At 39.3% G+C, this 15,929-nt stretch overlaps 1 protein-coding gene and 1 long non-coding RNA gene across 2 annotated transcripts in view; one reads left to right on the top strand and one right to left on the bottom strand.

Moving 5' to 3' along the window:
- PITPNC1 (phosphatidylinositol transfer protein cytoplasmic 1) overlaps nucleotides 1-15,929 on the bottom strand; it is a 72,794-nt gene that overhangs the window by 19,638 nt on the left and 37,227 nt on the right. Inside the window, exon 5 of the mRNA XM_019621731.2 lies at nucleotides 8,454-8,525. Coding sequence (XP_019477276.1) covers nucleotides 8,454-8,525 — 72 coding nt within the window. The remainder of the gene's footprint in view (nucleotides 1-8,453; nucleotides 8,526-15,929) is intronic.
- The window catches only part of LOC146543084 (uncharacterized), a 41,498-nt gene that overhangs the window by 22,342 nt on the left and 3,227 nt on the right, over nucleotides 1-15,929 (top strand). Inside the window, exon 2 of the long non-coding RNA XR_014887364.1 lies at nucleotides 13,921-14,037. This is a non-coding gene — a long non-coding RNA (uncharacterized LOC146543084). The remainder of the gene's footprint in view (nucleotides 1-13,920; nucleotides 14,038-15,929) is intronic.

The raw sequence follows: 15,929 nt of genomic DNA, 5'->3' as shown, positions 1-15,929 counted from the left end.
TCTTTTTCAAATAAATGTAGTGAACGCTTCATTTCATCCTAGAGGAACAGTTAAAAATACAAAATGCCAACACCCATGCAATAACCAGAACACTTCTTTGGTATTCCTGAAAGAAACGGAGTCTCCCATACAAAGCATTCAAAACAAACTAGTATACAAGCTAGTAAGAATATTGCTCAGGAAATCACTGTTCAAATAAATGAACAGCTAAAATTTGATCCTACAATTCTAATTGGTAGTTAAAGTAATTTCAACTTTCACTACTGAAATGTAACAACCACTGAATGCTTACTGAACTGGATATAAAATGTTAAAATATTTGAAACCGCAGAACAGAACGAAGGAAAACTCTGGGCTGCTTCTATCTGCTTATCATGTTTATTTTTACATCCCCAATCCCTGCTTTGTTTTGCAAAAAATTAAGTTATTTGAACAAAGTTTGAGCTGAAATGTTTTCCCTTCATAGTGCTCTTTCATAGTACTGAGGTATTGTTTTAAACAGGTATTATGTTTTATGTATGTAAGTTGCTTTGTGCTTCCTTGTTTTTCCTTAGTGAACTCAGATACATGGAGCAGCATCTTGCAGAAATCAGCTCAGCTATTTCTGAACCAAGATGCACTCTACTGTATGCTCTGAGCTTCAAATAATGGAAATTTCCCTTAAATGGGCATCACTAGTCAGCATAAGCCCTGAATCAGGATAGAGCTGAAATATAACTCTAAAACTTGTAAGCAGACACATAACTTTGCACGTTTGCAAGTCCAAAATTGGAACTGATACTCAGCATCTCACCTGAAGACACACGCCCTGCTCCACACACTGCACCTCAAAGTAATACAGTTTTACAGTGTTTTTCTCTCTTTAAGACACTTTGACAGAAGTGGAGATGACAGATGCCTTTGCCAATCTGTCAAAATTGGGAGGAATTTTTCAGCTATTTCAGCTATGCCTTATTTGCTGCTTAGGCCATCCCTGACCAAGTCCTCCATTTCAAAAGTCTGCTGAATGACATTCTCACTTCTCTTTGCTGGCAGAAGCTGTTGTCTAATCCTTTGTGCTTCTTCCCTTCTTGGATTGTCCTCACAAGATTTGCAGACAGATTTAATCTTTTCATTCTATCAGCAGTAGAAAATAAGAAGTAATTAGAGAACACGACTGATTTCTTTCTTAGCTGTAATTCTCTTATTGCATCTCCTAGCCACATAATCTGGGATTCTCTTAAAACCTGCAGGGAGGATGGGTTTATTGCGTTGGTGATCAAAGCAAGTAGAGAAGTTTAAAAGTTTTAAGGGAAAAGATTAAAAGCTATGAAAAGAAGCATAAGGCTCCCAATCTGTGCAACTGCATTTGCAAATGTGCAGAAAATGAATGGTGAGAACAGTCTGTGTCCCTAATATGATGATGAAGAAAGGCAGAATATTAAATATTGTATGGGAAAAATTGGACAGGCTTTGTATTTGGGAGCCAGATAATTAATTGAGATTGAAATACACAATCAAATGAAAAACAGAGTAACAGTCAGGCTGAAGTCCTTTTGGCTGTTGTAGATATTTTTTGTTTGTTTGTTTGTGATGGCTTCTTTAAAACAGAAAAACATTTATATGCTTCCACTTCCTAAGAGGAATGAAAACTCATGAAGAGCATTGTTTGGATTAAATCACCCACAGAATGACAAAAAGTGGAAGGGAGGCCTTAAAGAGGTCATCTTAACAACTGTAAAGTTGTTCCTTTTGGGGAAAAATTGGAAAAAAAAAAACAACAAAAAAACACCAAACAAACACCAACCCCCCAGCCCCCCCTTCCCCCCCCCAAAAAACCAACAAAACCTAGCAGATGATCCTAAGAAGGATCACTCAAGGACACTGCAACAAATAAGAGCTGCTGCATTTAAATTTCTTCATTTTTTCCTCTTTGTGACCTACAACGACATGTCCTACTACGTACTTTGCTGTAACTTCTCCTTGCCTTGTAGCCAAAACCAGAAACAGGTTGTGGGATGATGGTAAATCAACAGCAAATTCAATATATTTTCCTGCAAGCTCCACTGCTATTTTTCTTATTTTCATCTTCAGGCTAAATTGCTGGCTTCAATCTCATTCACATGTGAGCTGACCCAAGAGTCAACTCTCACGGACAACCACTGCAGCTAACCTGGCTAGACTATAAATAGCAAGGGCCAGACTCAGCTGTATCCTACAGTCACTCTGGCAAACTCCTCATCTACACTGCTAGGACTCCCAGGGTCAAATCTGTGCTTGTTTGGCTTGGCTTTGTTCCATAATATACAATTCTCTCTTGTTATGGGTTTTGTTTTTTGTTTTTTGTCATTGAGAGTAGAGAAGGGACCAGCTGGAATGCTGTGCACTGCACATTTTTTATTTTTATTTTTGCTTATAATTCAGACACAAGGAGGTTGTGATCAGAAGACTGTAATAAGGCAGAGAATCTGCATTTTAAACACTACTGAAAAGGACAGAAAATTTCCTATGGAAACAGTTAAGCAGGTCAACATTGAAGTAGAGACAAGTTGTCAGAGGTGAAATTGATAGAGCAGCCTGTATAGAAAATCCAGTATTCGAAAGCTGCAAGATTGAAAACTGGTGTGCCTTTATCTGGAAGATACTTTTTCCATCCCTCGTGAGGTTTGGGGTGACAGATCTCTATGTTCTCTTGCTTGTTATGTTAGACCCAGGCAGTTGGCCACTGCTGAGAAATGCAGTAAAGGCAGAGAAGTTTTTCTTCTAAAAAAGCAGAGCACTTCTAAAAGAACTACAGGCAGATAACATGGTAGCAAGCATTATCATCATCCCAGGTCCTATGTCATCAGACATCCATACCTGTCTACACACAAACATAAGCCAAAATGATGACATTGTTAAATATACAGCAAGTAAATGCCATTTCCTGAGATGTGAACTTCAATTCTAAATCCAATTCCCTCTCAGAAAGCATTCTTCTCTACCTCTGTATTCTGCTGTGTCACTAACAAAGCCAACAGCCATCCCAACAATGCTATAACTCAGCTTGCCTACATTTGGACAATAGAGGATCCCAGCAGGACAGCAGACTATGATACGAGAAGCACAATATCTTTATACTTTGGAATTTAAAATTATATTAGATTTGTCTCTTGACTTTCTTACTATTCTATTAATTGTAAAGTAATCTGGCTCAAAAAGCCAACCAAAAGGAATAAACACAGCATTTGGCTGGGAGAATCCCCCAACTTAGGTGCATATAAGCATTTGCATTAAATATTTACATATGAAATGAAAAAAAAATTACATGCAAATATTGGTATTTCTCAGAAAGTTCCAAACATTCTCTCTATTTTAGCCCACCCCAGAAATGGAGTTTAACTATGCAGCTTGTCATCTCACAAATTCCTCAATACTTGCAAATGCCTTCTGTGAGCAGAATACATATCTATTCCTCTTTAACAGGATGGTTTAAATCTAGCTGTTATGGTTTATGAATAGTTATAAGTTTAATTGTAGTAAGGACTGCAAGAGTAAGCTTCTATATTTTCCTCTTTAAAAAGGGAAAACCTGGCACAAAGCTCCTCTCCCACTTGAAATTCTAATCTCTTTAAATTGCCATCACCAGAACTACTGGCAAGGATCCCATCCGTCACTGCAGCGCCCTTGAGCAGGCGTTGTCACCTGGTCCACTTAACTCATTTTTTAAGCAAAATTTGGCCTAAAATAGTTATAATAATAAACAACCTACTTAGAACTTGATGTATAGTTTTATCCAGTGTGTAACTTTCCTGTAAATCCTGTTCAAAACCCAGTACCAAAATCCATTAATTTGCTTTTGAGATTTACTTTGGCTAGGATTACAGAAATTGACCGATTTCAACCTCATTGCTGCCTAACATCATGTGGGCACACAGAACTGAGAGCAATTCTTCTATGGGAAAAGACTGAACCTCTCCCTGACAGCAGTAAATTTGGCTGATGGAACAGCATGGGAATATCGCTGCCTGCCAGTCAGGAACTCACAAAGGCAGTTCTGTATTTATAAGCAGCCGTGCTCCCTGCTTGTTTTTATCTCCATGTCATGACTCCTCTATTATTTCATCTTTTATAAAATATCTAATTTAGATTTGTACTTCTTGAACGGAGAAATGCAGTTTTACATCATTACACCATAGTAGCCATAGCTACTTTGTGTTGTTTTCATTGCAAACTACACAGGAGATAAACACATTCACAATACCATAATGGAGAACAAGCCCAGACAAATAAAATTACCCCCCCAAATGACCCCAGCTTTGACTGCAACCTATTCTGCACTGATATCTAAAAGGTCTCTGTGAAATTTCCAGATGATGACCTGCAGTTCAGTGAGCCTAAGCCAGGGCACAGCAGAATCCATTTCAGCTGCAATGGGTGCTTCGTGGCAGAGTCCTTAAACAGCAAATTTGCATTTAATTTACATGTGCTATATTGAAGTTTGTTATAACCTAGTTCTGTGGTACTAAGATAGGAAACAAAAACGGGGAAAAAATTGCCCTAAGCAGAGCCAAACTAGATACAGCTTTTCTTCTTCGGCAGAGAAATTTATTTAAAATAGACAAAATATACTGATTGAGTGAAACGTTTCAGAACATCCAGAAATAAGCACTAAAGATGAAGCATACTAACACTGAATATCGCTCACTTCTAGGACAGCAGAATTAGAACTCACTGTCAAGAAGTGACTTTCTAACAGTGAATGATGGCACTGCAGTGCACAGGGACAGGCGATCCAGCTGTAAGCTAGCTGCTTGCAGCATGCTCAGCTATTAATGTGGCAGGAGATGCTGGTGTTCATTTACAGCTATATGGAGTGCAGAACTGCCCCTTGTTTTCATCTGGCACACAGTCATTCAGACACATTTTCAACGCTTATCTTTGTAAGGCAAAACACAAATGGATAATCTATTTTTTTCTTGATCCATACAGAATTATTGCTGTAACTCTGATGACTTTTTCAGCATTACTGAGACACTTCCAGGAATGCAGTCCATTGATACTCATACATTGTCATTCTGAAGAACAATTCTACTTCAAAATATTTACTACACAAAATTACTGCCCCTAAGAAAGTTATTCTTGCTAATACATGTCACGTCCTTTTTAACAACAGGAGGACTCTACTATAAGACACTGTGTGTTATTATTATTATTATTTTAAATAAGAGCCAGCCACTCCGTTTTTCAGAACAAAATTTCATGCTACAAAGAGTAAGGCTCTTTAAGTTTTTCCCTTATTGACAACAACAGGATCATTTTTACAAACTGTACTTTCTTGCTTTCCTCAGACACTGTCAGATGGTAAAATTCATTGCCCAAGTATCAGCAGAAATAACTGTTACTAAAGAAACACAAACAATGAAGCATAACGAACCTTCTGCAACAAGCAGGGAACAGGAATGTCCCTGTGCTTCACTGATCTGCTTGGAGAGCAATGCCTGCACTGCACCATCCATGAAAACTACAGACTGGTCATGCAGTCACTGACGTTTCATCTAAGTAAAGGGTTTTATTGTCCACTGCTCTTTTTAGCAACGTTCACATTTGTGCAAAATGTAACAGATCAAGTTAATGGAGCTTACAGAGCACAGAGAATAGCTTAAAATGATGTCAAAATTTAAGACAGAAAAATCAAGTTACAAAGCAGGCATTGTCTTCCTTGAGTTTCTTCTCTCAAGACAGCTGGGAAGAAAAATCAGGAGGGCATTTGCATCAAGATATATTGCAGTAATTAGGTAGAATCTTACCAGACAATGCAGCATATTAAATAAAATAATATCATAACCTCCCAAAGGACAACAGGAAACTGAGAACATTTGTATTACTTTCTTCTACTAATCAATTTAATTAGCTTTAGTATCCTTATACCTAATTATTGCTTTCTACAATCAATATCTACTTTATTAGATACCTTGGAAATGAAGAAAAATCAGAATTCAAAGATTTAAAAAAACCTGTATCAGAAACCCTCTAGAAAATGGTTATTTAAAATCAGACACATTACCCTCATTAAGTTCATTCATCACATTTTGCATCGCAACTGCAAAATTTACAGACGTACTGTTTTGATTCTTTGTTTACCAGCCGAGATTGATAGTTGCAGCATCCATTTCTGTAGACACACTGTGGGGTTTTTTTATTGCATTTCCCTGTTGCTTTCTAACATGTCAGACATAGTGAAATCTAATCTAAACTTGTTTGATATGAAAGAAAGGTACACACTGCATCTTCTTAAGCCCACAGGCCCCAAGGGGCTCAGCTAGGTCCCTGCATTTACAAACCTTCCAGCATCTCAGCACTGTACCAACCACATCTGCACCAGCAGATAAATGTCACTGGATCAACAGAAAAATATATAAATCTTTTGTAGATTGGTTTGTTATGTTCACACCAGTGCATAACATAGCTATGGGCATTAAAAGTCATGGAAATGAGGGCTGGAATACACTCCTCATACTTTTTCCACCACCTCATTTCAAGTAAAGGTCAATTAAAGCAGCTCATCTTGGCAGGTATTGGCCTAGGCTGTGACTCAAGTCGTCAACTGTGATTTAACATTACTCCACTGGTACTCCAGTAACGATTACATTTTGAAGGGCTGAATTCAAAGAACAGATATTCTTTCATTTACATGATCTGAGCATCCTGTTTCTGTGCAACTTTCATCTTAAATTCTCTGGCTGGAACTATTCAGGACTTGAATCATAGTATTTTAGCTACAAAACTGACACGCTAAAAAAAAAAAATCTGAAACTTCACTGGTTAAACAGCTTCAGTTCTTCCTGTCAGGCATCAGTACAGAATGTGTCTTCTCACTGCTGATATTATAATGTACCAGAACAGTAATCTAAACCCTCCTGAAACCAAAGGTGTGGGCTTACTTTGAATTAAAAAGGGCTGCCAGAAAGTAGAAGTGAAGATTAAAAAGTGCAGAAATTACATAATGCAAAGCTGACATAGTTTGTAATATAACACATTTTTTTCTTTTCTCTCTCCCTCTCACTGATCTCAGCCTGGCCTACACTAGCAGTGACTGCAAGTTGTTGGTATTTGGTGGCTCATCTGTGATCTGTGTTGTGTTACCACTGGGAAAGCTTCTGTATGCCAAAACGTTATTCAAACTGTAATTCAAAGTAGGTGCAGATCAGATACTCATTAAAAAATTATTTATTATGAGATTGCTCAAAGACTTCCTAGTCAGGAGGTCAATTCCCCAATGCTTGACTGTGTGCCAGAGGCATTTGGATTACACTCCTCATAATACACTTTAACTTCTGGTTACCCCTGAAATGGTTGGATAGCTGGACTTGATGGCCTTTGTAGATCCCTTCCAACTGAATAATTCTATTCTAAAATCATGTCTTGTTCTTTTACACATAATTGTGCTGCCATAAACAGTGTAAGAGCTGACAGCTTTGCTAACAGGGGCTCAAGGCAGTTGGGAGAATTGCACCTCCCAGCTGGAAAGCACAACACCTGTCCCTTGAGCAGCTTTACTAAGGTTCATCTCTGGAAACAGAAAGTGTCTATGCCTCAGATCCCTTTTAAGTCTGCTCTACTGCCTTAGAAGCACTCCTTTGTCAGGCCCCTGTGTTAAAGACCAATTTTCCAGATATTTTGAACAGTATTTCACACTTACAAGCTTCTTTCCACAAGTCTGCTACAAATGGTTGTTTAAAGCATGCCAAAATCAAACACACAAGAATGTATTTGTCTATTCATCCAGCTGTATCTAACTTTATTCTTTTCTTGCAAGTTGACCTTGCTTTGCTCCCTGTCAGAGAACCAAAATCTGAGTGCCCTCTTCTCTCCTATTCCCACTTTGCATTCCTGCCCAGCAGCTGCTGGCTATTCATTCCCACCCTTCTCCTACAGTTCTGCAGTTAATTATCCTTTCCATTTCTAAGCTCTCATTCTGAAAGCTTCCTAACTTCCCAACACACACCTCAATGGCCCAGCTGTTGGTCCCTGATGTTGTTTTCTTGACATCTTTCCTCTCTGGTCATTGCTAAGTTTCCTGCTTGCTCCTCCTATCAGCTCTTGTGAATTCAACCCCCTTTGCTCAGATAGACAGAACTGTGAAACAGATGAACTAGAACACAACTGAAAACATGAACAAAATAAAGAAATATTTCCTTCCTTCACCATTAATGTTCACAGGAGCTGAAGTGACATACATAAATTACATTGTATTTAGAAAAATAACAGGTAGAACGTGAGATACAGAAAGGAAGTTGTGTGCATGAATCTTCCATCTCGTGGTGCTGTAGGTAACCACCTCCCGAGCTGATGAGTTGCTCACCAACAGCATATCCAGCTAGGAGTGAAGATACAAACCTGAGAAGGCCTCTTGCTCCGACTGAAATACCCAGAGATGGATCGTGATTACCTAAAAGAATTACATTTAATTTTGCAAAAGTCATCCTACTTACGCTGTCATTGCTTCCTTTGTTGTCCTCATACTTTGTCTCTATGTGAATGGAGAATTTAGGCAAAAATGAACACTGTAACAAAAGAGAAATGTGTTTGACATGATAAAAATATGCTGTGTTCCATCAACTGACACATTCAGTACATCCTGGTTGGTAACAGCTTTCTTGTTGGTTTTTTTTCCATGTTACTTCAAGAAAAATTGTCAAATTTACACAAAACATGAAAGCATTTTATGATTCTGGAAAGATGCAGAGATTATATCTGAAAACAGAACACTGCAATGAGTGTATAAATAAATTAGTATGAGTTCTCTGGAATATCTAGCTACTGCAGTTTTCATGCTCATTATACACAGGAGCACTGAGTGTCCTCTGAGCAGAACTCTGCCACCTTGAGAGCAACTCAATACTCTTCACCACAGACAAGGCTGTCCCCCACACAAAGTATCCCAATATATTCATTGCCTGCAGGTTCTGCACAAACAGTCCCCGTACCTTGACATGCAAGGGTTTGGTTTATTTTCATTTTTAGTGGGAAATAAATTTTAGCATAATTTCTTATTAATTCGATTAAGATGGATTATGAGCTGCCATGGAAAATCTTCTACACTAAAACCCAAAATGATCTCCAGAGAATAATGCAATAAAATTAAGGACGCAATTCTTTTCTTCCTCACAAAGATAATATTTCTGTATTTTACATGGGAATAAATTTTTCTGTGGATTGCTGAATTTAGTTGGATTATGAAGACTAGATTTCATAATAACAGGCAACATAATTTGCAATATTTTCTCCACTGGAATATCTTTCCTTTAGCACTCTGTTCCTCTTCTTTGAAACCAACTTTTCAGAGAGGCAGATAGAGTCAACATCTAAAGAACTGTTAGTTTAACAGCATCTTTACTGTTAGTCATCAAGTCGTGCAATAACTACCAGCAAAACTGAGGTGGTAGTTACTGGTAAAATGCCTCAGTAATACCCTATGGCTAAATGTCTTTGCAAAGACAATGACTACTTCATGTATTGTATGTACAGCTTACACAACGAGGGCACTGTCACGCCTTAGCATTAACACTGCTGTTGGTCCAAGTTTGGACTTGATAAAGTTCGGATAATTCTTCTAAGGGATGGGCTGATGAGTAAGAAAGGAGGTGATTTACAAGACAATTTGCCATGCAACAAAATTAAAATGAGAAGCCTGTTCCTTTGAGACTACAGAAAATATATTCCCCGTTCCATGAATCTCATCTCAAAAATAATGGTTCAATTTTCTTTTGACCGCAGAAATATTCATAAGCACATCCACCCTTGGTGCAAAAAAGAATGAGTTTTGCCAGAACAGAGTTCTGGTGCCAGGGGCTGAACAGATAGCAGAGCCGTTCTGGAGGAAGGAAGAAGGCTGCTGCTCAGGCTGCCCCCCATTAACATAACAAGATATTCCTATGGCACACATGGCTGCTGTGGATGACAGACCACACCAGCTTCCCTTCAAATCATACAAATATTTCCCCTTTTAGTAAAGATTTCTGGGGATCTGCCCCTTACGAGTCTCAATCCACCATAAACCGCGGCCAGCTCTCAGCTATGCAGCTTGTGCACTGAGTGACAAAAACAAAACATTAAAAAATCCCCAGCATGCAGAGTGCAAGATGGGGCAAGTTCAGTGTCAAGTGAGCTGGTTCCTCATTATCCACATCTGGTGGGCAATTAAAGATTGATGATATATGAGTCTCAGAAAACACCAGCTGAAGATGCACAGTATTTATAAGCACTCTGACAGACCTGTGGATCTCGTCGTAATGCAAACTAGCACACAGACAGAAATTCCAGATATTCTCCGAACTGAGGTTGTTTCACCTATCTCACTATTTTGCTCCTGTGCTGACAGACAGCTGAAAACACCTGCAAACAAATGCCTCAGCAAAGAGTAGGCACTTTGTGGAAAGAAGTTCATCAACAAATCAAACAATCAAGAAAAACTACAACAAAAAAAGGGGGAATGAAGAACCTTGAGTTATATTAATATTAGTTGGAAAGAGAGGTGAGTAAAAATGATTGATGACAAGAACTCTACAAATAAATGTTCTTAAAGTAAGCAAAAAGCTATAAATGTCTTGCTACAGAGATATGGAATGACCCAGCAGATGGAGATGCCATCACAACTGAAAACAATGTTCAGTATCACTCAGATGATTCACATTCTAAAAGTAAAGAACATTCCAGTTGTTTTCCACACATGCACGAGAATGGGGAAAGTTGCAGATGTAAATTACTACTGGAGGTGACTTACAGAACACATTAAAAATAACAAAATCACTGACATCTACTGCAGTTTTCAGAGCATTTGAAAGAGAACTTCTTCAGAGCCTGGATGGTAAAAACAGGGGTCATGAATTTCAAAACCTCACAAATGGCAGCTCTGTATTCTACGAAGACAAATAAGTGCTGGCATCACAGCCCAGGCATACAGAGCTGCTGCTGACAACAACCCACAGCTCTGCACATGGGCATCCCCAGGGAAAGCATCCTTAAGGAAATGAACAGAACCTGCCAATTAATTCATCGTTTTTTTTTTTTTTTTTATCAGTACCTCCCAGAGCTGTGCACTGAAGCAGAACCTGGTACTGCACTACTATGGACTCAGGGCTTAGATCTGAGTACCAGCTTCTAGGAAGGTCTTCACTAAAAGCTGCAGAGATGCCTGCCCTAATAGCACAACATACTAACCGTTTACTGGCACTACGTCTGCATGTTTCGAGGTTACTGCTGCAGCCCAGGCTTCAGTTACCTGTTAAGAATCTGCCCTTTTGATTTGATAGCCAAAATTTAATTTTCTTTGCTACACAGTTAAAATGGATGCTTCCAAAATAGAACTGATACAAATGGAAGCAGTGGATGATGTAAATGATCGAACACTACACAGTTTCAGGTACAGTGGGGGATGTAACACAAAACATGAGAAACATTTGTGCTGTTGACCTGAAGCATAGCTAGGAAACATGGAATAATGCCAAATGACAGATTTCTCACTTCCCCTGCAACAAAATAAATACCTGCTACTTTCTACCACCATCTACAGCTTACCAGCAATGAGTCAGACCACCACACTCAGAAACGCAGCCATTCTATGGACTGAACTTCAGGTGCCATTAGGCTGCCTTTAGCAGTTCAGCGAAGCACAGAACCGAAGTGTTGTTCCCTGCAACTCCAAATCTAGACTGTTAAAAACAACCTTCTGTTCTGGCATTTCAAACAAGAGATGTTAGGAAATGCTTGAGGATCTCCAGATTTCTGCACAAGAACTACTAAGTGCCACTCACCTCATGGCACCTCATTAAAAAGCAGAAAATCATTTTAGCATAAAGCTAACAAAAGTCAACCTCACTGTTGCTTTGCAGATGGTAACATGAATTTACCTCCAAATGAAAGCTACAGTTCAACAAAAAGAACTGGACTGCCAACACAGCTCTGCGGAGCTGGCTGCCAACCACTGCTCCAGCAGCTGCGGGGGGCTCGGTGGCTTTTAGGAACATTTAGCAGGGTCCAAATTTTTGAACATTTCACAGACTGCGTCTCATGATTCATCAGCTGCACTCTGACTAATTGGCAGAGGGCTCCGGCAGAACCAGAAAACTGTTTATGCATCGTTCAAAAGACTTTCATTACTCATGCAAGGAGTACATTTTTTTTCTACTTGAGTGGCTGTGTATATACCCAGCCAGGGATTCAGTGTTATGCAACAGTTGGAATCAAATTTGGGGATGAACAGAGGAAAGAAACCTTTCAGCAGATTTCTTCTCCAAAGCACCGCTCTCTCCGTGCTGCCATCCAGGCAGAGCAGTGCGCAGGGCTCTGCTTCCACGCCTCCGTTCCATTATCTCTACAGCTTACAAGGGTCCTCTTTGGACAAAGAAATAGTGGCACGTTTAATCCTATATTTAAACCTACACTTGATTTCTATTGAACAGCCCTAGTGCCTCCAGAGTCGCAAGGTAAGGATTCTTTCATTAACACTTGCTGAGGAGGCGTCTCCTATTGTCACCTCCACATTTCTTTAGAGGTGCCTGGGAGGGACATGAAAAACAAAACAAGAGAAACCCAACCAAACCGAAGAGCATTTCAGGTGTTTTTGTTCTCTGTGCTGTTGTTTGTTTGCTCCCTGCACTCAGCATCCTTCTTGGGAGGGCCAGGAGAGGATTAAAGCTCAAGAGAGCAACCAACAAAATGCCCGTGGGTCTGTAACCAAGTACAGCACACAAGCACGGGTATTTCCAGATTAAAATAAAGTGAAATGAAAGCAGCATACAGAAAAAGCAGACACTGCAGTTGGATTTTCAACTCACCACAGATAGCCTCTTGGAAAAGGAAAGGCCTATTTTTAGCACGGTGATTGATTAGAGTTGCCATAGCAATAAGAAACACTTAGAGGAACAGGGTAGAACCTAAGTATGCCAGAACACTTGCCAAAGTCTTAAAGAAACAGTCCAGCACATATGGTGTTTTACAATCTTTTGAAGTAGAAGCTTGTAAAAAATAACCTTTGCATAGTAAGTATGTCTGAGGTGGCTGAAGGAATTCCTGCAATTGCCAGTGGATATGTTGGACAGAAGGTAACTCAGAGCAGTTTCTTTTCCTTCTGTAACCCGTTCTGTACAGGTAAGCGTTATTTCATCAACACCATGTTTAGCTTTGGTTTCATTTTCCAGAGTTTCTTTCTGACAAACGTTCAAAGAACAGCCAGATCTCTCACTGCTGCACCTACTTCTGCTCCTTGTGAATATGAAGCCACAACCCCTAAAACCTATTTTTACGCAGCAAAAGTTAATGCCACTTTTTTTTTTTTTAAGCAGAAGTATATCTAAATGCTGACATACCTAGGGAGGCCAACGTTCCACCTCGGTGCCCTCTGATCTCCCACCACATTTCAGGCTAATGAATTATTATTATTATTTTTAAATATGGTCACATGTGTTCCAAGGTAACATACACAATGGGATCCCTTGGGGCAGTCTGAAGTTTAGAGCTAGAGAAAACAGTAACTGCTATAACGAGGTGAGACCAGCCAGGCAATGCTATTTTTCTTGCTTCAAATAGAGTAACTTGGAGATATCACTGTTCTGAATTCAAAAATTTGGGGCATTGTTTTGGGAGTCACTTGGTAACAGCACCTTCTCACTGAAAATCAAAGTAGTGTGAAAAACAAATGGAGCCTGGAATATTGACTACCTTCAAAATAGTCTGGAGAGCACAGCATGCAAGCACAGAGCTGCTCTTGGTGCAGATTACCTGCTGCACAAGCTGGCATCATGGGGAAGGCAAAGATGGTGCAGAAAATATTGGAAAGGACAAGCTAAGGAAGAAAACCACTCTTTGTTTGTATTACATATAAAAACCTGAAGAACCAGTTAACTAACTGTTGCCTCCAACCTCTGAAACTCAGATATCTCTGTTCTTGCCTTCCCTTAGGACCTCCTTCTCTGATACAACAGGAACCTATTTATTGAGGGAGAGTGCAAGTGAGAAACTGTGTGCACGTGGAAATGGCAGTGCCATGAATCAGACAGCAGTCTGAACTGCTTTATGGTAAGCAAAATGGAAAAAGAGAATTGCCCTAAGCAGTTGGATTTAGTCTGTAAAGAATGGGACGGCTGAACGGGACAAAGCCATTAAGTAAGAACACAGGTTTGGTGTTTTCTATTATCTGATTCTTAAAAATATTGCAGCAGTCCTTCCCTTTGCTACAATCTCTCAAGGAACCAAACTTGTGTTTTACCAGAATAACAGCACGAATTCAGAGCCTCTCCTCCAACCTTAAGGGGACCTGGGGAAGGAACTTGGGGAGTAACTTTGTATTCTTTCATACACTTTTTCTATCTTTAATGCAGACCCTTCTTGCACTCAGCTGGAGAAAAGTTTGTGCACTGAAGACAAGACTGATGTATTTCTTTCAGATTTCAAGCACTGATAAAGAAAAGGCAGAGAATAAAACCCTACAAATTCATTGCAGTGAGCACTGCAAACATCTGATGTTTTTTTCCCCCCTTCTCAGGATTATAAACCTAACAATTACAAAAACATCCCTTCCAGCTAATTTACTTCATGGATAAACTGGCAGCTAAGTGAAGCACATAACACGCTTGTTCTCAAAGTAATCAGAAAACAGCGGGTCAATAATGGAACATTTAGCAACTATCACTCTGGGGCCCTGACACATAGCAGATGAAATGATTATATTTGCCTCCATCATTTGCTGTAGAAGAATTAATGTCACTTTGATAAATCAAAGGAATTACTGTCTCCTGTTTTCTGTTCCTTAACTGTTTTTCATAAATATTCTGAATGTATGTCCTATTCTTAACTCAATTTGAACCACTGCCTGGTTGAGATAAGTCTCCTCCTTCATGCAGAGAGTAAAACACGCTATCTGAAGTCTCCATCCTGCTTTATACACTTACAAGTGAGATACCAATAGCTGTCAAAGATTATGTATTTTTTCCTCTCTTTTTTCCTTCCTCTCTTCCTCCAAAATCTCAACTGTCACTTGAAGAGATGAAATAGATATGTGCTGCTTATTGTTGAACAATGTCCTGATGCAGGTTCAGAAACGTGGCTCTATGCATTCCTTTTTCACTTGGTTTGCAACTCAGACAAGTTTTCTTTCTAGGTAATTATTTCTAATCTAGCTGGACAACCTCAGAGAGGAGTAAGCATCTCCTCAGTCATTCTTCAGATGTCTAAAAACAGACTATTTTACACACTTCTAAAAAGATACACATGTAAATGCTACAACAAATTGGCACATAAGGGTTTGTTGAGAGCTCCAGGACATCTTTTCTCCAATTTCCAAGTTGGAGGTTCCATCCTGAAACTAGCAAAGGAATTCTTCCTAAAAGCCAGCAGCAGGAATCACCTATTCCCCAAAGCAAGTATTGCTTGGCTGCAGGCACTCAGCAGTACCAGGGAAACTCCCGAGGAGTTACTTCTATAGGGCTTTCTTCCAGCTGTACCTTAAATACAGCATCCCAAATTTATGAGATTAACAACATTACATACAACATACTTACAAGTAAAAATTGTTTTAGCAAGCTGTCTCACCAGGTTTCTTATCACACAATCAAAATCAGAGCAATTTAAATAGAAGCTTAAGAGCCAGAAAAAAAATAGATTTTCTCACAATCCTTAAGCAATGCCCCACCACCATAACAACCATTTGAACATGAAGGCACTATCTCATTCGCTAAGTTCAATCAAACCTGGATGAATTCCTTTGGCTTCAGCTTCAAAAGCGTTTTTTTCTACTTCCTCCGCTTTCAATAGCAGCAGGAAGCTTGCAAGGATTAGCTCAAGGTTTGAAGCAGCATTTCTTGGGACATAACCCATGTCACATCTTCCTGATAACAAGTCTTTTGTACTGCAGTTTTAATGAGATCCTCCTCCACAAACAGCATGGTATACATTTTAAAATGCTTTCCTGG

Source organism: Meleagris gallopavo, chromosome 20 (genome assembly GCF_905368555.1).
Source record: "Meleagris gallopavo chromosome 20, MGAL_WU_HG_1.1, whole genome shotgun sequence".
Taxonomy (NCBI): Eukaryota; Metazoa; Chordata; class Aves; order Galliformes; family Phasianidae; genus Meleagris; species Meleagris gallopavo.
This window is presented reverse-complemented; position numbering and strand designations above follow the sequence as displayed.